The 22463-nt window shown below is 42.5% G+C and overlaps 1 protein-coding gene across 1 annotated transcript; it reads right to left on the bottom strand.

The window, feature by feature from the left end:
- Positions 1-17039: 17039 nt before the first annotated feature.
- On the bottom strand, positions 17040-17893 carry DEFB136 (defensin beta 136). Its single transcript, XM_075557197.1, has 2 exons — positions 17836-17893; positions 17040-17224 (listed from the first exon to the last, which is right to left on the bottom strand). The coding sequence occupies exons 1-2, from the start codon at positions 17891-17893 to the stop codon at positions 17040-17042; spliced, it is 243 nt and encodes an 80-aa protein (XP_075413312.1).
- Between the last annotated feature and the right edge of the window lie 4570 nt (positions 17894-22463).

The raw sequence follows: 22463 nt of genomic DNA, 5'->3' as shown, positions 1-22463 counted from the left end.
TCAAAGAGCCCACTGAATCTTTCAAGATTGCAATTAGAGGCCTGAATTTCTCCTTGAGTTCTTTTAGTTTAAGAGAGTCTCAGAAACTCACAGGGCCAGTTGTACTTTGTCCTACAGGTAAAAGTTGACTTCATGGCAATGAGGTGATTTTGTGTGTGTGTGTGTGTGTTAAAAGATGAGTTTGGCATTCCTGGGGTGAGATCCAGGTAGAATGGCAGGGGCCAGACCAAATCCAGGGATACATATGGTAGCCAACTAAAAAGGGGGGTGGGGAAAGAAAAAAAAAAAGACACGGGTAGCGGCGGAACAAGGCACTAACCCACCCAAGGGGAAGGTATTGTTTATATCTCCACAGGGAAAGAGGGACCAGACTTCAACTGGTGCTCCAAGATGTGAATGCAGCATATTGGCATGTAGCAGGGAACCAATGGAGAGGTCTGAAGGCCTGACTCCCATCCCAACTATGTGGTCAGCTGCCCCTCCCCCAGAAGAGGCCAGCACTGAAGCTACAGCTCAGGGACAGGGACATGTCTGATCAGAGCACACGGGAGCAAATGAAGAGGGAGGAAGGGAGAGTGGAGCACATCCTAGCCCACCAAGCCTTGAGAACGCTATCCCTGCTCAGAGCAGCCAATGCACAGAGAGGATCATATGGCTGGCCCCACCACGAGACACAATATCCCTCACTGACCATAGCCTTACAGGGGACAACACTGGAGACACAGTGTGGGAATTGTGCCAATCTCTCCCCACCGCACCGAGGGAAAACACTAAGGGCGTGCAACAAAAGAGCAAGGAGAACAGAACAAGGAAGTCCCAAGGGAATACCAAAAATAGATTGTGGGGTCAGGGCGTACACCCCATCAGATTTGACCAGAAAACACTCCTAAAGGTCAACAAACAGACCTTGGACTATTTACAGGTTTTTCTTTTTTGGGGGGCATTGGTTTTTTTGTTGTTTTCTTTTGTTGCTATGTTTTGCTCTGTCTTGTTTTTGTTCATATTATTATCTCTGCAGGTCTATCTAGATAAGATAGGTGGGATAAACAATCTGGAGGAGAAAACAACGGGACCAACGGTTCCTGGGGGACATGGAAGAGAGGGAGTCAGGGGAAAGGAAGTGGGTGTTAACAAACCCAAGGACAAGGGAACAACAAGTGATCCAAAATCGAAGGTGAGGAGGGTGTGGGAGGCCTGGTAGGGCTTGATCAAGAGCAATGTAAATGAGAGGAATCACTGAAACCCAAATGAAGGCTGAACATGATAGTAAGACAAGAGGAAAGTAAAAGGAAATTGAGGAAAAGACTAGGAGGCAAAGGGAATTTATAGAGGTCTAAATATAGGCATGTACATATGTAAATATTTATATATGATGATGGGGAGGGGAAATAGATCTATGTACATATATTTATAGGTTTAGTATTAAGGTGGCAGATGGACATTGGGCCTCCACTCAAGTATCCCCTCAATGCAAGAACACTTTGTTCTACTAAACTGACATTCCATGATGCTCACCTTCCTAACATGATCACTGAAGACACAGTGGGTACATAAGCAAATGTGGTGAAGAAAGCTGATGGTACCCGGCTATCCAAAGATACAGTATCTGGGGTCTTAAAGGCTTGAAGATGAATAAGCAACCATCTAGCTCAGAAATAACAAAGCCCACATAGAAGAAGCACACCAGCCTGTGTGATCATGAGGTATCAAAGGGACCAGGTATCAGGCTTCAAAGAACAAAAAGTCATATCATTGTAAATGATGGGGACAGTGGAGTGGAGACCCAAAACCCATTTGTAGGCAACTGGACATCCCCTTACAGAAGGGTTGTGGGGAGGAGATGAGCAAGTGAGGGTGCAGTATAGCAACGATGAAACATACAACTTTCTTCTAGTTCTTAAATGCTTCCTCCCCTCTCACTACCATGATCCCAATTCTACCTTACAAATCTGGCCAGATCAGACGATGTACACTGGTACAGATAGGAACTGAAAATGCAGGGAATCCAGGAGAGATGAACCCTTTAAACCAGTGCTGAGAGTGGTGATACCAGGAGGGTGGAAGGAAGGTGGGGTAGAAAGGGGGAACCAATTACAAGGATCTACATATAACCCCCTCTCTGGGAGATGGACAACATAAAAGTGGGTAAAGGGAGACGCTGGACAGTGTAAGATAGGACAAAATAATAATAATTTATAAACTATCAAGCATTCGTGAGGGGGGGACAGTGAGGGAGGGGAAAAATGAGGAACCGATACCAAGGGCTCAAGTAGAAGGAAAATGTATTGAGAATGATGAGGGCAACAAATGTATAAATGTGCTTGACACGATGAATGTAGGTATGGATGTGATAAGAGTTGTATGAAGCCCCAATAAAATGATTTTTAAAAGAAAAAGGATGAGTTTGGGTTGGCTTTAGACAACCCATAAACGCTGAACAGAAGCGCTAAGGCGGGAAAGCAGAAGAAGGGAAATGCTGACACCTGGTGGCAGGAGAGGGTCACATTCCAGAGTGGATGTTTACGCTGCTCTCACCAAAGCCGGTGAAGTACTAGGGCTGAAGGGAGCAGGCCCCAAGGAGAACCTGGGCCAGCTGCAGTGCTGGAGACACAGAACTGTAGGAATTCCGGAACGCCGAGGGCTTCTTGTCTTTGTGTACACGGATTTCCTTCAGCTCCGGAATCTGCTTAAACTAGGTCTACGTGGTAGTTTGTGGTTATTTTAATTTATCTTACGTTATTTAAAGTTAGACTAGGACTAGTTTTACTGTGTCTTTTCTTGGCTAGGGTAGTCATTGCCTGTTTGCTACAATGCGTTAGAAAGGTTTGTTTGTTTGTTTGAAAGTAACTCACCTGTCACATAAGAATTCAAGTTCATTTCACCCTTCCTTTTCCGGCGCTTACAGCCCCTGAGACCAGAGGCTGGGCAGGTCTGACGGGCAAGGGATCTGGAGACGTTTTAAAGGCAGTCACCCTTCTTTTTAAGATTTTAAACTTGATTTTATTTCTATTTATTTATATATTTCCCCTCTCTTATTTGTGGAACGTAAGGCATACAAAGAAAAACAAATTCTATGCAACAATACACCCATCTCATCGAATCAGTGACAGTATTCCAACCACCCTCCCCTCCCCACGTCTCATGCATGTGGGTCTCCACACCCCCTTTCCCTCTTTCCCTCCTTACCTTCTTGACCTTTCCCCCCACCCCTGTGGCCCCGCCCCTCCCTTCTGGCATCCCTGGCCCTCCTAGTCTTTAAAGCCTTATCCTTAGGTGTGAACCCCATTTATCTTTTTCCTTTATAATGATGTCATGAACTGTTTTTTTTAATAAGCAAATCATTTTATTGGGGGCTTGTCCAGCTCTTTTCACAATTCACAATACATCCATTGTGTCAACCCCTATTGTACATCTGTTTTCCTCATCCTCAAAACATTTGCTTTCCTCTTGGTATCAGCTCCTCATTTCCCCCTCCTTCCCCATTCCCCCTCCACCATGAGCCCTTGATAATTTATAAATTATTATTATTTTGTCTTATCTTACACCGTCCGACGTATCCCTTCGCCACTTCTCTGCAGTCCGTCCCCCAGGGAGGAGAACTATTTATCTTTATGAGACTGACTAACTTTGTCCATTTCATGAGGAGTTTTCATACTCATGATTTTTAAAGGGTTTATAATATTTCATGGTGTGAATGTACCAGCGTTTGTTTATCTATTCCTGTAGAGACTGGCCTTTTAATTGTTCCCCTCCTTTTTGCTATTGTAGAAGTTACTGCAATAAACGTGGGCTTGGTTTGCTCTTCATCTCCTTAGGGTAAATATCAAGTGGAGCGATTGCAGGGTGGTAAGGTTTTGGATTTGTTTAAGGAAGCACCATCCTGAGCCCAGTGATGATTGTACAGCGCTGCAGTCCCACCAGCAACGACTGAGTGCTCCAATCGCTCCACATCCTCGCCAGCACTTATTACTATTTTTATTATTGTTTTTTAATTTTGCTAAGAGTGTCACTCTGAAGTGGTATCTCATTGTTTTATTTGTATAATTATTTTTTCCCAAAGCATTTTATTAAGAGCTAATTCAGACATCTTACCATTACATATTCAACCATGTCATCGTTGTGTTAATTTGTATTTCTCCTATGGCTAATGAACTCGAACAGTTCCTTATTTGGTTGTTGGCTGCCTGCATGTCACCTCTATTTATACCTTGTGCCTATTTAAAAATTATTTTTTAAAATTTTAAGACATTTTATTGAGGGCTCTTATAGTTCTTGTACCAATCCACACATCAATTGGATAAAGAATATTTGTACATTTGTTGCCATAATTATTTTCTAGACATTTCTTTTAAAAAATAATTTTATTGGGGGATCATACAACTATCACAATCCATACATCCATCCATTGTGCCAAGCACATTTGTACATTTGTTGCCATCATCATTCTCAAAACATTTTTGTTGTACTTGAGCCCTTGGTATCAGCTCCTCATTTTCTCCCCTCCCTTCCTCACCCTCCAAAACCTTGATAATTTATAAATTATTATTATTATTTTTTCATGTCTTACACTGTCTGATGTCTCCCTTCACCCATTTTTCTTTTGTCTGTCCCACTAGGAGGGGGTTATATGTTGATCATTGTGATGAGTTCCCCCTTTCTCCCTCCACATTTCCCTTCCCTTCCTGGTATCACTACTCTCATTATTGGTCCTGAGGGGTATATCTGTCCTGGATTCCCTGTGTTTCCAGCTCTTATCTGTACCAGTGTACATCCTCTGGTCTAGACAGATTTGTAAGGTAGAACTGGGATCATGACAGTTGTGGGGAGGAAGCATTAAAGAACTAGAGGAAAGTTGTATGTTTCATTGTTGCTATATTGCACACTGACTGGCTTATCTCCTCCCCATGACCCTTCCGTAAGGGGGAGTTCCGTTGCCTACAGATGGGCTTTGGGTCTCCACTCCACACACACCCTCATTCACAATGATATGATTTTTTGTTCTTTGATGCCTGATACCTGATCCTATCAACACCTCATGACCTTGTGCCAAATTTTGATTGAGTTACTTGTATTTTTCTGTAGATTTTTGAGATTAGCTCTTTATCTGATCTTTCATTGTCAAATATTTTTTTCCAGCCTATGGTTTCTTGTGGTTCTTCTAATTTCACGTCAACTTGATAAATACATGCAGGAGTGAGGTCTAGCCTGTCAATCAGGTCACAGCCTGATGATGCCTCTTTGTGGGCGTAGCCTTCTCATGAGGATTCTGGGAACATCCCCCCCCCCTCTCTCTTTCTCTCTCATTCACCTTCCCATGGAGAAGCCATGTGGAACTACCCTGAGACCTGAACGAGTCATGGGACAGAGATCTGCAGAGACAACCTGTGATAATGCTACTGCCATTGGATTTACAAGAGTTTACAGCTATCTGTCTGTGATCTTCCTGCATTTGGCCTCATTGCGAGTGGCAACGTGCATTTGAAGAGGAATTTAGGCACTAGTATTGGACATATGGGCTAATTATTGGACTTATGGCCTTGGTCTGCACTGGGGGGTTTTCTTAATAGACATTTACTCTTTGATATAAAGCTTTCTCTTACACATATGAGTGTCTTTGGATTCGTTTCTCTAGTCAATCTGGTTGAACACACTTCTTTTTTACTCTTGATGAAGTCTTTTACTGTGCATAAATGTCTTATTCTTAGAAGGTCCCAGACCTCTCTTTTGTCTTCTGTGGTGCGGGTAATTTTCATTATGCTTACTAGTTTGTCTTATTTCATTAGTATGTATTTAAGTTTGTCCCTACTTTTTTATTGATGGTCCTTATGGTTCTAGAGTTTATATTTAGCTCTTGAATCCGCATTTAGTTTTTGTACATGGTGTGAGTGAGGTATGCAGCGTGTTTCACTCTTTTGCAGGTGTAGATCCATTTTTCCAGTACCATTAAAATATTAATAATTTTATTGGGGGGGGGTTGGCTCTTACAGAGCTTATAACAATCCATAATTCAATTGTATTAAGCACACTTGTACAGATGTTGCCATCATCATTTTCAAAATGTTTTCTTTTTACTTGAGGCCTTGGTATCAGCTCCTCTTTTTCACCCTCCCACTCCCACCATCCCACAGTTGTGAATCCTTGATTAATTATATATTATTGTTATTTTATATGTTACACTGTCTGCTGTCTCCCTTCACCTACATTTCTACTATTCGTCCCTCTTGGGGTTATAAATTCAACCTTGTGATAAATTACCACCTTCTTTCCCTCCCCCCACTACTCTCCCGATTCTCATGGTATCATGATTTACTTCCACTACCTTTCTTGAGGGGTTTATCTGTCCTGGATTCCATCTGTTGAGACATCTTATCTGTACCAAGGGACTTACTCTGGTCTAGCCAAGTTTGTAAGGTAGAACTGGGTCATGATATTGGGGGGAGGAAGCATTCAGGAACTAGAGGAATGTGCTGTACTGCATGCACCCTGTTTGAATCATCACTTTCTGTGTCCCTTCCGTGAGTGGATGCCCAATTGTCTACCAATTGGGTCTCTAATTTGGGTCTCCAATCCAAACCCCCTTGTTCTCATCAATATAATTGCTTGTTTTGGATCCTTTGATACCTGGTACCTGATCCCATCAACATCTCATGATCACACTGGCTGGTGTTCCTCTTCCATGTGGGCTTTGTTATAGTCCCATTTAAAAAAAAAAGGCAGCCTCTTCCTCACTTAATGTGTTTTAGTCCTTTGTCAAAGATCGGATGTCTGCAGGTGCTGGTTGTATTTCTGGGTTCGCCATTCTAACGCATTAGTTTACAAGTCTGTCTTGTGCTGATACAGATCTGCTTTTTATTACAGTGGCTGTATAATAGGTTTTGAATTCTGAGAGTGAAAGGCTTCCTACTTTGTTTTTTTCATAGTTTTTTTTTCCTTTTAATCCTGGTTTTCTTTCCTTCCATATAAAGTTGATTAGTTTTTCTATTTCTTCAAAGAACTGTGCTAGGATTTGGATAAGAATTGCCTTGAATTTATAAAGTGCTTTTGGTAAAACTGACATTTTCACTATATTAAGTTTTCCTATCCAGGAGCATAGAACCTTCTTCAATTTGTGAAAGTCTTCTTTTTCGTTTCTTGTAGAAATGTTTTCTTATTTTCTTTGTATAAGTCTTTTGTTCCTCTGGTAAGATTTATTCTTGGATATTTTATCTTTTGAGCAATTGTTATAAACAGTATTATTCTCTTTATTTCCTTTTCAGTGCATCTTCTTCAATGGACAAGAACCTAACTCCTTTCTGGTATGTTGATCATATAGACTGCTATATTGTCAATTTTCATTAGTTCCAGCAACTTCTAAATGGATTTTTTTGGTTGCTATATATAGAATTATATAGTCTGCAAATAAAGAGAATTTTGTTTCTTCTGTGACACTGTGGATGCCTTTAATATCTTTTCATGTCTTATAGCTTTGGCTAAGACTTCCAGGACTATATTAAATCAGTGTGATCATTGATGCATGGGAAGAGTTGGAGGAAATTAAGCTAAGTGAAGTAAGTCAAGCACAAAAGGACAAGTACAACATGAGTCCATTGAGGTAAGCTTAAAAAAGCACAAGGGGCATAGGGGAAAACCACCAAATGCATAAATTCCTGGGGTAAAAGTCCAGGCACTTTGGCAGAGGTCAGACCCATTTCTCAGAGACCATGCTGCTTAGTGAAAATGGCTGACAGAAAGCCTGGCTCTGGCTTGATTTATTCAGAGGCCTAAGGCCACATTTTGTATCAATAGAATAGTTTGGATAAGGATTAAGATATGATAGATAAGGATTAAACTTGATTGTTTTAAGATTGAGTTTAGGATCTGGCTCTACTAGGTTTGTACTGTTTTCTTCTGCCTATTGTTATTGATATAATGATTGATAGAAATGATTATTGGGAAGTAAGAAAATAGTGAGCTTCTAAGCCCACTTACCTTCAGCTATTAAAATTGGATCTTGAAATGGGTTTAGGACACTGAGCCCCACCCAGTGCTTTGGAGTACTCAGGACATTAGTCTTCAAAGGGACTTGCCTAGGGAACTGTTGACAGACTGAACTAAAAAGGAACTCTGGCTTTTTGAATTTTGAGCTAGTGGTTTGTGCCTGAGGTTGGAAAAACTTGGAGCCATGGAAGGAACTCTGATCTAGGACTGAACTGTTAAAAGGAGCCTGTGGGCAGGCTGAAGTGCTTTCTAGGTGACCACCTGGATCCACTTGTTGAGTGGAAGTGAGAGAAACACAACAATAAAGAGACAGGTTGAGTCTGGCCACTGACACCCGTGGACCTGGTTCACAGGGTCTAGAGAAGATGAGAGTGGGTTGACTGGGCTGAAGTTCATGACCTAGCCCAAGGGGGCTTGGGTTGTTGAGAATTTGTGATGGGGCCTATGGCTGAAAGCAGTGGTTCTCAACCTTCCTAATGCCATGACCCTTTAATACAGTTCCTCATGTTGTAGTGACCCCCCCAACCATAAAATTATTTTCGTTGCTACTTCATAACTGTAATTTTGCTATGGTTATGAATCCGGCAATCCCTGTGAAAGGGTTGTTTGATCCCCAAAGGGGTCGTGACCCACAGGTTAAGAACCACTGGTTTAAAGCCAAGGCAGACAATGGACATCCTGGTGAGGCTAATTGAGGTGGCCCACATTGAGTTGACCAGAACCTGCGCAGATGAAGAGAAGATTTTTGAGCCTGTGAACTGCTGTATATTGCTGCTGACCTTATGGGCAACCTTTCCTGATTTGACTTTGCTTATGGATGCGGACTCATAAGGTTCCAACTGGAATGGAGATTCTTCACATCAAAGAATATGCTTGTCTCCTCAGAGCAGTGGGTTGATGTAAATGGGCAGTATAGAAATTGGATACCCCAAATTGGGAGGAGAAAGGCATGAGGTGGCTGGTTTACAAACTTTCATTGGTGGGGGAATATATTCATAGGATTAAGGTATAGGTGTTACTTAACTCTAATGGTTAGGCATTGATTATTTTGTTTTGTTCATGTATAGTATATTATGTTTAAATGAGGGTGGCACATATTGAATTATATAATGACTAGTTTTATCCTGTTAGGTACAGGTATGATTTTATTTTATTGTTAAAAATTATGTATTGCTACAGAGTTGTATAAAAGTGTCCAATTGTCAAGGGGTGGTTGGTGGCAGTTACATAATCTACTGTCAACTTGAGGAAGGGTTGGAGTCAATCAGGTTATAGCTAATGAAGCCTCTGTGTGGGTATGGCCTTCTCCTGAGGATTCTGGGAATTCCTGTCTTCCTCCCTGGATGCGGGACACACACTCCCCTTGTGAGACATTCCTGTTGACAAGCCACATGGAGCTATGCTGATGGACCCAGAGCCCTGGAGCTGGAGGAGCCACATGGAGACCCACACCAGTGCTGAGGTGCTACCACTGCCAGTGGATACACAAGTCTTTCCCCCACTGGCCTGTGACCTTCCAGCATTTGGCATCATTTGATGTTTTGTGTGAGTCTGAAGAAGAATTTATAGACTGGTATTGGCCATATGGGCTAATATGAGACTTATGGACTTGATCTTCACTGGGCTGGGATGTTTTCTTAATATACAATAATCTTTGATATAAAGCTCTCTCTTACATATATATGAGTGTCCTGAATTTGTTTCTCTAGTTAAACCAGATTAACATACTTTTTTTTGGGTCAGAATATGACTGCTAAAGCATTGTTCGTTACCCATGGACAAACATGGATTCTGGGTTCCCACTTAATTCTAGCCCCAATCCAAGAACAGTTAGTTTTTTATAACATGTCCCTGCTTGATACTCACTTTAATGAAGAGATCACTGCAGAGAAGGGCGCTATAGCAAAGTGTGGTGAAGAAACCAGCTATCAATTGAAATAGTGTCTGGAGTCTTAAAGGCTTGTATTCAAACAAGCAGTTATCTAAGTGAGGCGTCAATTAAGTCCACATGGAAGAAGCACACCAGCCTGTGTGATCCAAAGATGATGATAACAAAATCCAAGTATGATGAAGGGAAAAATATCAGAGCTGAAATTGTGAATACCCAATTTGTAGAAGGCTATGGAGGAACATTGTAGTGTTCACACACGGAGTCAGCCTCCAGTGAGTCCCCTTTGACCATAGTTAAGGGAGGTGAATAGCCTTATTCTCAGACAGAGAGCACTGTAAGGTCCATTATGGCACATATAGTTAGGTTAAAATATATTTTTTTTAGCTTAAACAGCTGTAAAAGAGGCCAAAAGGGAGATCAAATGTTATTATGCAGAATGCATTGGAAAGTGAATTGTTATCGATTTGGTTAGGTGAAAATTTAGCATCCTATCATTTGATCTCCCTTATGATCCATTTAAGTTTATTCTAGTTTTTAGTATTTTCTGCTTTCTTTTAGATGGCAGTTTTCATTTGTTTTACGTTGTTGTTCTTGTTAGTTTTTGTTTTTTAAAAACTTTTTTAATGATTTAAAACAGTTTTGTTTTTTAAAATGGTTTTCTGCATATGAAATCTTTAGAGACAGTAAAGTATATTGATGTTTCCTTGGGGAAAATGGGGAGCTAATAACAATAAATACAAGAATGATGAAAATGTTCTAAAAATAGAGGAAAGAAGGAGGCGGCAAAAGACATTTATAGAGGTATAAATATAGGCATGCATATTGTGGTAGTTACATACTCTGGTGTCAATTTGGGACTTGATAGGATTAAGAGTGAAGGGGTGGGGTCTAGTCTGTCAATCGGATCATAGCCAATGAGGCCTCTGTGTGGGCATGACCTTCTCCTGAGAATTCTGGGAATTCCTGGATTTCTTCCTTGGAGGCGGGAGACAGACTCTCTCTGCTCACATCCTGCAAGACATCCCTGAGGACAACATACATGGCACTACACTGATAGACCCTGTGCCCCGGGAACTGGTGAAGCCACATGGAGACCCCCTGCTAGTGCTGAGATGCTTACAAGACCACTGGATCCAAAGATGTTTACCCACTGGTCTGTGCTCGTCCTGCATTTGACGTCATCGCATGTGTCTTGTGAGTCTGAAGACGACTTTATAGATTGATATCAGACATATGGGCTAATATTGGGCTTATGGGCTTAGATTAGACTGGGTTGGGATGCTTTTAATGTACAATTACTCTATATAAAACTCTTTTTTATACACATATGGGTGTCCATGGATTTGTTTCTCTGGTCTACCTGACTAACACACATATATGTAAATACATTAAGATATAATGATAGGGATATAGGTCTATGTACATATATTTAAAATTTAAGTATTAAGGTAGCAAATGGACATTGGGTCTGTACTCAAGTCCTCCCTCAATGCAAGAACACTTTGTTCTAATAACCCGGCATGCCGTGGTACTCACCTTTCCGACACAATTGCTGAAGTCAAAATGGATGCATAAGCAAATTTGGTGAAGAAAGCTCATGGTGCCTGGCTATTAAGAGATATAGAGTCTAGGGTTAGGGAAAGAAAAAAAAAGAGAGATATAGAGTCTGGGGTCTTAAAAGCTTAAAGGTTAACAAGCAGCCATCTAGCTGTGAAGCAACAAGGCCCACATGGAAGAAGCACACCAGCCTGTGTGATTATGAGGTGTCAACAAGATAAGGTATCACACATCAGAGACTCAAAACAAACAAATATATAGATGCAAATGATAGGAGTTGGTGTAGAGACCCATAGCCCATCTAGAGATAATTGTACATTCCCTCTGAGAAGGGTCACAAGGAAGGAATGAGACAGTGCAACACAGCACTGACAGAACACACAACATTCCTCTAGTTCTTTAATGCTTCCCTACCCCACTATCATGACCCCAGTTCTACCTTACAAATCTGCCTAGACCAGAGTATGTACACTGGTACAGATAAGAGCTCTCAATACATGGAATCCAGGACAGATAAACCCCTTAGGAGCAGTAATGGGAGTAGTGAAGACATGAGGGTAGGGGGAATGTAGGGGGAGAAGGGGAAGAAATGGGGAACTGATTACAATGATGGATGTATAATCCCACCCCCGTGACTACACCCCCCACCCTTGCTTCAGGGGAACGAACAATAGTGATGTGAGTGAAGGGAGACAGTGGGCAGTATAAGATAAGATATGAAAATAATAATTTATAATTTATCAGGGGTCCATGAGGGTGGAAGGGGGCAGAGGGAGGGAAAAAAGAGAAGCTGATACCAAGGGCTCAAACAGAAAGAAAATATTTTGAAAATAATGATGACAATATATGTACAACTGTGCTTGATATAATTGATGTATCGGTTATTATAAGAGCTGTAAAAGCTCCCAATAAAATGATTTATTTTTTTTAAAGTTCTAAATTTAATTGTGGTAATAATTGTCCAGCTCTTCTTAATATGACTGAACTATTGAATTATATAATATGTGAATTATAAGCCAATAAAATTGTTAAAAAACAAAACAAAAGGAGCCACCATCTCAGAAGTTCACAGGGCCATTCGACCCTGTCCTCCAGAGTGGCCATGACTCGGAATTGACCAGTGAGTAGTGGCCTTGGTACTGTTGACTGAATACTTACTTGTTAGCAAGGTAGTTCCTGCTCACGGGGACTCCAGGAGCAGCAGGATGGGATGCTGCCTTGCCTGCAGCCGGCATCATGAGCATTGGCATGCTTGAGTTTATTGTTGGGGTGACTGTGTCTTTCCAACCCAGGGTGCTCGGTTTTCAGCATTATGTCAGACAACCTTGTGTTAGGATCCACAGGGGTTTCCTTGACTAATTTTCAGAAGTACATTGTCAGGCTTTTCTTCCTGGTCTGTCTAAGTCTGGGTATTCAATTGAAGCCTGCTCACCAGAGACAATTTGGCTGCTATTAGAAATCCCAGCGACATAATTGTCAGCTGATAACAGCAGGCTTTTTTTATTGTAGTTAGTGAGTTCTTACCATACATGTCAGCCACAGACTAGGTACTGTTTAGCTCACTGAAACCTCCCAACAATTCTATGTAGTAATTTATCTGATTTTGTGTGTGTGTATAAGAAAGAGATTTATATACAAGAGCAATTGAACATTGAGAAAACATCCCAACCCAGTCCACTTCAAGGCCATAAGTCTGATATTAGCCCATATGTCTGATACCCATACCCAATCTATAAAGTCCTCTTCAGACTCATGAAACACATGCAATGATGCCAAGTGCGGAATGATCACAAGCCAGTGGGTAGAAAGTCTTTGGCTCCTGTGACGTTATAAGCATCTCAGTGCTGGCAGGGGTCTCTACATGACTTCTCTGGCTTCAGAGGTCTGGTTTCATCAGGGTAGGTCCATGTAGCTTGGGTTGGTGGGTTTGAACCACCAACCTATGGTTAGCAGCCCAACGCCTAATCTTCAGCATCACCAGGACTCTTTCTTAGTTTTTACTAATACTCGTCTCTTCTGTATTTTCTAAAGAGTCTGCCTTATTTGATAGCGAGTGGGACGGAGGAAGGACTGAGAAAAAGAGGTGAAACTTTATGCCCGGAGCAAGAAATCTTGACATGCTCACCTGCGCAGGCCAGCCTTTATACCCACGAAGGAGAAACAAGATGTTCTTCTTCAGTTCAGGTTTATAGAATTGAATAAGTTTCCATCTTCTTTTGAAGGATATTGAGAGCAGAATAAAATGACTTTGGGCTACAATGACCATCTTGTTGTTTTTGAGAATGACCCAGTTATAGATGGGGTGGGGGTGGGATTATAGACTGGGAGGAACCTCAGGAGCCTCTGGTTCAGTCCAAAATGAAGCAAGGATGAAGAAAACCACAGATGTTTCAACTTTATGGGTCTCTGGAAGGGCTCTTATTTGGGTTGATATAAGCCTAGTGTATGGTTCTCAGGATTTGGGGTAAAATTAACCTAGCAAATGGAACTTCAGAAAGTTCATCTGACCGGTTTTCCCCAAAGTAATCAGGCTGCAGTGATCAACCTCCCCAATACTTATTTTTGCTTGCAAAGCCAGAAAGCCAATTTGTTTCTGGTGTAGTAGTAGTAGACTATGTCCTATAAAGAATATTATTCAGTGGCAGGAGACCAATTGCAGATAACAGGGTCTTAAAATGCAGATCGAGAGTCAAAAAGGATTTGGACATCAAATTTAATGAATGCCCTTTTCCACTCAAGGAACATTGAAGGATGAGGACATTGGCTTTTGGATAGGTCTTTGTGTTTCAGTATCTGCACCTCTTTCTGACAGCTTGAGAGACACAGTAGGAGTCCTCTGTGAGTATTATTTGGTAGTCAATTGTACTTTAAATAAGTAAGTAAGTAAGTAAGTAAGTAAGTAAGTAAGTAAGTAAGTAAGTAAGTAAACAGATAGATAAGGAGCCATGGTGGTATAGTGGTTAAGCATTGGACTGTGATCTGCATGGTTAGCAGTTTGAAAACACCAGCTGCTCTATGGTAGAAAGACTGGGCTTTCTACTCCTGTAAAAGATCACAGGGCCCACTATGAGTTTTGGAGGTTTTTTTTTGGTTATGTACATTTTATGTATATATAAAACTTGTGGGCTAAATGAAGGCTTAGAATTGGTGAATGTTATATTTTCTGTTTGCATTTTATCAGTTGGCTGTGTCCTTGTTGAATAGTTTGGAGAATTTTTCCCAGTGTTTCTACCTAAACCATATTAGATTCGAATATACTTCAAATATCACCCTGACTTTGACCCCAGAAGCTTCTTGTGTTAAAGAAGAGGCTGTGGAGTGCCTTGTTAACAATTATAGGACCTGTCAGACTGCGTGTGATTGTTTATGGGACTGTCTTTTCAAATGCTCTGTGATCATCTTGAGGTTAGTGACCATGTCATCTTTCTTTGTGTGTGCTCCAATGGGAGTCTAGGAAATTCCCTGTAGCCAGAAAAATGTTGGTGTTCATGGAAAAGATTGGTTCATTTGCAATCCTCTCCTGGATAGACTATTTATAATTAATTAAACTTGACTATAATCTGTGCTATTTATGTAATTTGCTCAGATCTACTCAAAACCCTATGACAGTATTTGGAGATAGAGTGCTTGTAAATGTAGTTGGTTGAGTTTACACTGGAGTAGGGTGGGCCTTAAACCCAGTGGCTTGTGTTCAAGGCCACATGAAGACATGAAGACTCACTCGAACAGGGAAGAGATTCAGGGGAGATAGTGGTAGAGATTGGAGTGATGTTCCTTGAATCCAGTCCAAGAAATGCTAAGTATTGCTGGCAACTCTAGTGATTCTATTTTCTTTTCCGGAGAGAGTGTCATTTTTCTTGGATGGGAAGCATGAAGTAAAGATGCACTTTACCTACAACTTAGTGGTAGATAACTAGTATGAGTATTTATCTCTTCCCTCTCTGGCTCCTGTCTTTCATTCTCTTTCCTTGAGAGGTTAATGTGCAGAACTTGTGGAGATTCGTCTGTTCTGGAGAGATTTGGATGTCCTGACATAAACTGAGGGATCCCTGGTGGGGTAGTGGTTACAAGTTGGGCTGGGATCCCATGGTCGGAAGTTTGAAACCCCCAGCAGCTCCATGACAGAAAGACTGCGCGTTCCACTCCCATAAACAGTAACAGTCTCAGAAACCCACAGGGGGTGTCTGGATGGCAGTGAGTTTGGTTCTGGTTTGGCATAGACTGAGATTCATAGTGGTCCCGATGATCAGCTTTAGTAGTGCGAAATTAATAGAGAATTCATTCAGTTTCCTTTAGGACCCAGTTTAAAAACAAACAAACGGCAACTACATAATGTATTAATTCCATCCCAGACCTCTTCCCTCCTCCACTGAGGCAGACGCAGCCCTCAGATAGACTCCCATCATGCAAGTGCTGTCTTTCCCCACTTTCCCTTTTCTACCCTGCCAATGCAGTAGATGCTTCAACGCTGGCCCATCTCATGTTAACAATAATAATGTAATTGATACCATGGTGTTTGCATTCCAGTGAGAGAATTGTTAATGAAAGTGAATTCTCCAATAGGGGGAGGGAGATTTCTGTGGATGACTTAATCCTAGAAGACAACCATGCGTTAAGACGGCTGGTGAGAGTAGGGAAAAGAAACAGCTATGTTTAGATGATCATGAAGTATTATTGTTCTCTGAGAAAAATAACTTAGAAACTGCAGGAGCCCAGCTTTGCCCACTCGCCTGCCTGCATGAACGGTCAGGGTGACCCCCACAGGCTCTGCTGCTGTCCTTCTTCAGGGTCAGTTTCTCCACTGTGCTCCAGTAGAAGCTGTGGTAACTAGCCGGGCCCAAACTTATCATGGGCCTACCAAAATACAAGTTTGCCTTTTGCTCACATAATGTTGAGGGAGGTCCCAGGTTAGTGGGGAACGCTAACTCCATGTTGTGCCTCGGGACCCCGGGCTGACAGGAGTTCTGCCTTCTTCAGCTGTGGCATCCGAAGCTCGCGTAGGGAGGGACACAGCTGGGAAGGTTTTGTGGCCTGGAATCCATCGTCTCTTCTCAGATCCCACTGGAAAGAACCAAGCGCCATGGCCACACCTGACACCAGCCTCTTCTGACTGGTCGTTACCCTCTCTGCCACCGAGACACTCCACAGCTTAGCACTAACGATACTGGATCAAGACCCTCTGGACTCAAAAACCACTGTTAATGAACTTTTACTAGGTGTGTGTCCTTCAAAAAATGTCTTCATCTACAGAACTGGAAAGAGAATAGATAGACTTCTCTGTGGATTTAATGACATAATGTATGTCAATCACTTAAGAGAGTGACGGGCAAATAGCAAACTCTTGTTATTCTCCGCAAATAATGCTACATCTTCTGGGCTGTGGACTTGTATCAACTGAATTTGCACTTGAAGGGGGAAATCAGTGGTTGACAAAAGGAAGGAAGAGAAAGAACAGGGAATGTGTCTTACCCCAGTGCCCCATTTCCAAAATGCTTCTGGAGTTTTGTCAGTAAATGTGTCAGAATTTGGCCCCCACTCACTTCGCAAGGGTGCACCTAGGAGCCTTCCAAACAGCAGAGAGAGCTTATCCAGTTAGCCATGTTCCCAGGTTCTTTTAATTGTCCCACTGCATTTCGTTGACTTGTGGAGGAATGTTTTTCTTTAATTTCAAACAACAGGACAGGACATTGTGACAGAATGCGACCCATTGCCATCCCGGCTTACAGCCAAAGAAACACAAGCCTCCATGGCTAGTACAAGTGCGAAATTCGACCCCATCATTTCCAAATAAACCATCGCCTGGAAGAAAGAACACAAAAATGGAGATGAAAACAAAGCACCCTCCCACCACCACCACCAGAAAAAAAAACAAACACAGAAAAGGAAAATCATTACTCAAGGGGGCTGGGAGAAACTCTAGGCCTGGCCTCTCTCAGGTAGGTGACTTGTTCTGTGCCCATCCTGTTAACTCTCATCGCCTTCAAGGGACGGTGTTTTAGTCTGGGGAATCTGAAGGACTTTGGATGGCTGAATAGTAATGTGTGTGTCATGAATCTGGTTCCCCTTCCCCCAGAGCCCAGCTGTAGTCTGATGCTGATAGATGTGTTTGCTTAGGGCTTAGGAGTGTCTGAGTGGTGCAAAGAGTTAAGCATTCAACCATGAGCCACCAGGTTGACCCACTGAATGCACCCAGAAGCCCCTCAGAAGACAGGCCTGGGGGGTCTGCTCCAAAACTCTGAACCTGGAATAGTCCCTGGAGCAGTTCAACTCTGCACACATGGAGTCATCATGAGTCAGAATGAACTCTATGGCAACTGACAACATCATCATCATCAACAACAACAACAACAGCAACAACAGTCCTGGGGAGATAGCCACTTTCTTGTTCAGACCTGTGTCCACCATCTTACCTGAAGGCAATAAGGAAAGCAGGAGGAAGAATACTAGTCCAGAGAGGCAGAGCTTCATGCTTGAGGAAAGCACAGAGCCTGGGGCTTCCAGGGCACGGCTGTCAGGGAAGCTCCTTTATAGAGCTGGCCTAGGATGGGTGGGACTGGACCAGGTCTTCACTATTCTGGCAGGGCAGGCAGGAGTGATCACGGGTAGAGAGAAAGACGTCTCTGGGTGTCTGCGCATGCTGCCTCCTCTTCTACACACGGTAGCAGTTAAAAAGTTGGCTCTGAGCAGAACAGGGTGGAATTATAGGCAGTTTCACTTGTTAGCCTGAACACATTTTTTTTCCTGTAACATAGGTCTCCAAACTTATTTCATCTACTGCCCTCCCCCCTTTCAGGAAAAACAATTACCCAACGCCCCCTCCGTCTCTGGCAATGAAAACCATTTGCCCCAGCCCATAATCCAGGATCAAGTCTAAATTTCGACTTTTGCAATCCCACTGGATCATCCCAGTGCCCCAGGGGGTGATATGGCCCACTACTCTATTCTCCAATGTATTTTCTCCGTAAAAATGGCAAAGACAGCGTTGTTTGTGTCCCCCCCTCCCCAGGAGCAGAGAACTATGGTATAGAGAACAGGCTTACAGAGACTAGGTGGGTGTGCTCAGAAGTAACAGAGAAGGGCCTAGTCCTCTCTGCTGATGGTCAATTCACTTACGAGGCTGAAGGAGATGCTGCAGAGAATGGCGCTTACTGATGGGCTGCGTCTTCCAAATGGCTAGTACACAGTGTAGGGGGCCCTGGTGGCATCGTGGGTACAAATTGGGCTGCTAACTGCAAGGTCAGAACTCATCAGCCTCTCCTTGGGAGAAAGCTCTTGACGCCTGTAAAGAGTTACAGTCTCAGAAATTCACAGGGATGCTTCTTCCTGTCCCACGGGGTCACTATGAGTTGGCATCAACTCAATGACAGTGAGGTTTTCTGTTTTGTTTTGTTTTTGAGTATAAAATATGGACAAGAGTTTGATACTTGGATGGTTCTGGAAGAAGTTCTGTCATTGCGGGATGTGAATTTGTTCTGGGTGTAAGTATCTCTTACTGGTTCCACAGTAGAAATGTCTTCCCTGACTTTTTTGAATATTGTTGGCATCTTTTCCTTCTTATACATTACTAGTATTTTTTGTATGTATATTATTATGTTATTGCCTTTACTATCTTAGTGCGATTTTGTTTTCTGTGGATGAATAATGATAATCAAGGATACAAGGGCCTAGAGGGAACACAGGGGTGGGGGGAGGAGATTGGGAGGGAAAGGTAATTTCTGGAGTAATTAATGAAGACAGGAGGGGGAGGGAGCACTAAAACGGATTGTGATTGCACAAACCATCTTAAAGTTGATTTAGCCAATGTAAGGGGGGGTGGCTCTAAAATTGATGTGGGGGTGATTGTACAATTCTCCTTGATAGGACTGCATGATTGAACCATTGGATTATATGATGTATAAATTACTTGCTAATAAAACTGTTGAAAAGTATAAAAGGAGCTCAGGGGAAACAAAGTTCTGTCTCTGGAGGGGAGGGGTACTAACCGAGCCGGTGTCAGGAAGAGTCCGTTTGGTGCTGATTCAAGGTTGGATGCCCCTGGGTCATTAATGGAGCTGAACAAAGTTTCCCTTGGGGGTTACAGAGAGATGCATCTTGGGAAGGGCCATTGAGTCTGTGCCTCGTAGGGCAGTGGTGGAGAACGGAGGTGAAGAAGACACTAATTTTGGCTTTATACTGTCCCTTGAGACAGGTTTGTACCCCAGTGGTCCTTGACCATCAGATCCCGAGGCTGTAATGGGGCAGTAGAACTTAGTTTGGGTGGTCCCACTCTGTAATCACATGCTGTGGAATCAGTGATTTAGTGTCTCTGAGGCTCAGTTTCCTCTTCCGCAAAAGTAGATTTTAAGAGGATTGCTTAAGGATGAAATGAGAAAATCCTTATAAAAATGCTTTGCACTAATCCTGATATACATGAGGGGACTTGAAAAAAAATCCTAATTTCTTTCAATTCCACTTTTTCCCCATAAACTTTGGGAAACTTTCTCATATTTAGTGTCAGTGTTGAACAGTTTCCTCTGCTAAATAAACTTGCTCATGTTAGGCACCACTACTGAACAGCACCACTTTTGCTTTTCTTGTTCTCCTTTAGAGACCCCTTCTCCAGGGGCCTTCTTAGAGAATGTGAAAGATTTCTGGGAGAGTTTTGTTCTGGGCTCTAACCATGCTCTCTAGTGACTGTGGGCTTGCAGTGAGGGGAAGCAGAGATCACGGGATGTTGCATTGACACTAGGCTGTAAGATTCCAGTTCCTATACACAACTCCACAGAAGGTTCCTAGAAGACCCTATACTAAATATGTGAACTCATGCCAATAGGGCAAGGGCCTTATCCTGACCACTTGTTCCCATCACTTTCACAAAGGTCTCAAGTAGGGCACTGCCTTCTTTGGAATTGGAGAAACCGAGTCCCAGCAAGGTGAATGGGCTCACAAAACGAAAGGGGGTGAACTTTGAGCTGTGCTGGGGTCTAGTGTCCAGGGTTCTTGATTCTAGAACCAGATCCAGAACTTGATTCAGAACCCTCTCTTCCATACACGTACATTTTAAGGTATTCAATCAAATATTAGGGAAATGGAAGTTTAGGATTCACATTTTCTCATACTCTGGTGTGGACACACCTTTAGAGAGGCAGATCTCAAATGCAGCTGAGATAGTGTAGTGCATGAAGAACAGAGTGCCACCTTCCCACTCGCTCGGGTCCTACTTAGCGAATCACTGATTCAATCTCTTAGAAGAAACTTCTTATAATTGTGCTGGATATCCCCAGCACCTGCTGAGGTCTTACTGGGAAAAACCACAAGAAAAAACTTGTTTTTGTTCTTCCTCTTAGTACAGTTTTTTGTTGTTCTCTACCTTTTTCTTTGTTGTTGTTGTTAGGTGCTGTTGAGTCTGTTCTAACCCTCAGCCACCCTATGAACAACAGAACACAACACTCACAGTTGTTCCTGTGCTTGAGCTGATCGCTGCAGCCAATGAGGGTCTTCTGGTTTTACTGCCCTTCTGCTTTACCAAGCATGATGTTCTTCTCCACGGACTGGTTTCTCCTGCCAACATATCCACAGTATGTAAGATGAAATCTTGTCACCCTTGCACTCTGGCTGTACTTCTTCCAAGTCAGATTTTTTTTTGTCCTTTTAGCAAAAGGGCGCTTTCAATATTTTCAAATGCATCAATTCTTCCTCCATCCACTTTATTCAGTGTGCAACGTTCACATGCAGCGGAGGCAATTGAAAGTACCATGGCCTGCATCAGGCTCACTGTACTCCTTAAAGTAACATTCCTGCTTTCCAACATGCTAACGAGGCCTTGTGAAGCACATTTATCTTTGTTTTGTGACATTGTGCAATTGGGTCTGACTTTTGTGTTGTTGCTTTTAAAATTAAATGAGTTATAAAATGTAAAACTTAATACACACAAAGAAAAATACTATGTATAATGTAGTGGCATAGTGTACATTAAATACTGTGGACCACCACCCAGGGCAAGAGAACCAAAGTTTTCCAGACCCCTAAAGGCTCCCTGTGTGCCCTTACTGGTTACAGTTCTTTTTCCATTTTCCTCTTGGTTTGACCGTTAAAGATCATTTGTAGAAATATTTTACATTTTCCTTATAGAAGTCCTTTGCTGTTAATCGCAAAGGAAATCTTTTCTCCCTCTCTGTCTTATGATTTTGTGTTTTTGATGGTACTCCTAAGATAACCCTGGCCTCATGCCTGAAACCTGAGACCATATGACCTAAAACGACAAAAGGGACTGGGGCTGTGATTAAGGACCCTGCAGTAGATGATGATGGATGGACTCACTTTGTCCCTCTGCTCGTGAGTGATACTGGCTGGAATTTTCCTATTACACTGTCCTCATTTATGGTCTTCTAGAATCTCATTTTGATTATTTTTTCACCCTAACTATTAAAACATGCACCCTTGACTTGATGCGCCGTGCCTCCTGCCTACAGCTCTCACGTCCTTGGATCGGCTCTGGCAGAGATGTCCAGGTGTGGCGAAGCAGCACGCTTCAAAGTTGATCCCACTCTTCTGCCTTCACCGCCACCCCCTTGGCATTATGCTTGGTGAAATGGGGTGAACAGAAGCGAGGAAGCCCTGCAAGGAGCTGGATTGACAGCAGCTGCAAACCATGAAGTCAGCCGCAGATTTGAGAGTGGCCAGGAAGCGTTTCATGCTGTTGGACATAGGGTACTTAGAAAGGACTTGTCGGCACATGACAGCAAGGTGATGGTCCCATGGTCACTGTACATCTCTCTCCCCTCCTAAGTGGCGAATCAAAAACCAAAGCTGGATAAACGAAATCTACTCCCTTTTCTTCAGTTTTCTAGAACTCTCTGTTTGCTGGCCTCCAGTATATTTCTCTATTCCTCCCTAGTGACTCTGGCACTTGCATAGTACCAATTCACAGTGACCCTAGAACACAGAGTAAAGCTGCTTCTTAGGGTTCCTGCGACTGACTCCTCAGGGGAGCAGACAGCCTTATCGTTCTGATGCGGAGCAAGCAGTCAGTGGGCAAATGGTAATATCTTTATTTTAG

Source organism: Tenrec ecaudatus, chromosome 8 (assembly GCF_050624435.1).
Source record: "Tenrec ecaudatus isolate mTenEca1 chromosome 8, mTenEca1.hap1, whole genome shotgun sequence".
In the NCBI taxonomy this organism is placed as follows: Eukaryota; Metazoa; Chordata; class Mammalia; order Afrosoricida; family Tenrecidae; genus Tenrec; species Tenrec ecaudatus.
Note: the sequence above shows the minus strand (reverse complement) of the source record. Positions and strands in the feature narration are given on the sequence as shown.

Excerpts from the sequence above, each read along its gene's own strand:
- DEFB136 (XM_075557197.1), bottom strand. The coding sequence starts at position 17,893 with ATGAAGCTCTGCCTCTCTGGACTAGTATTCTTCCTCCTGCTTTCCTTA. Across the intron at positions 17,225-17,835 it reads GCTTTCCTTATTGCCTTCAG|GCGATGGTTTATTTGGAAAT; the intron begins GTAAGATGGTGG and ends TCTTTCTTCCAG.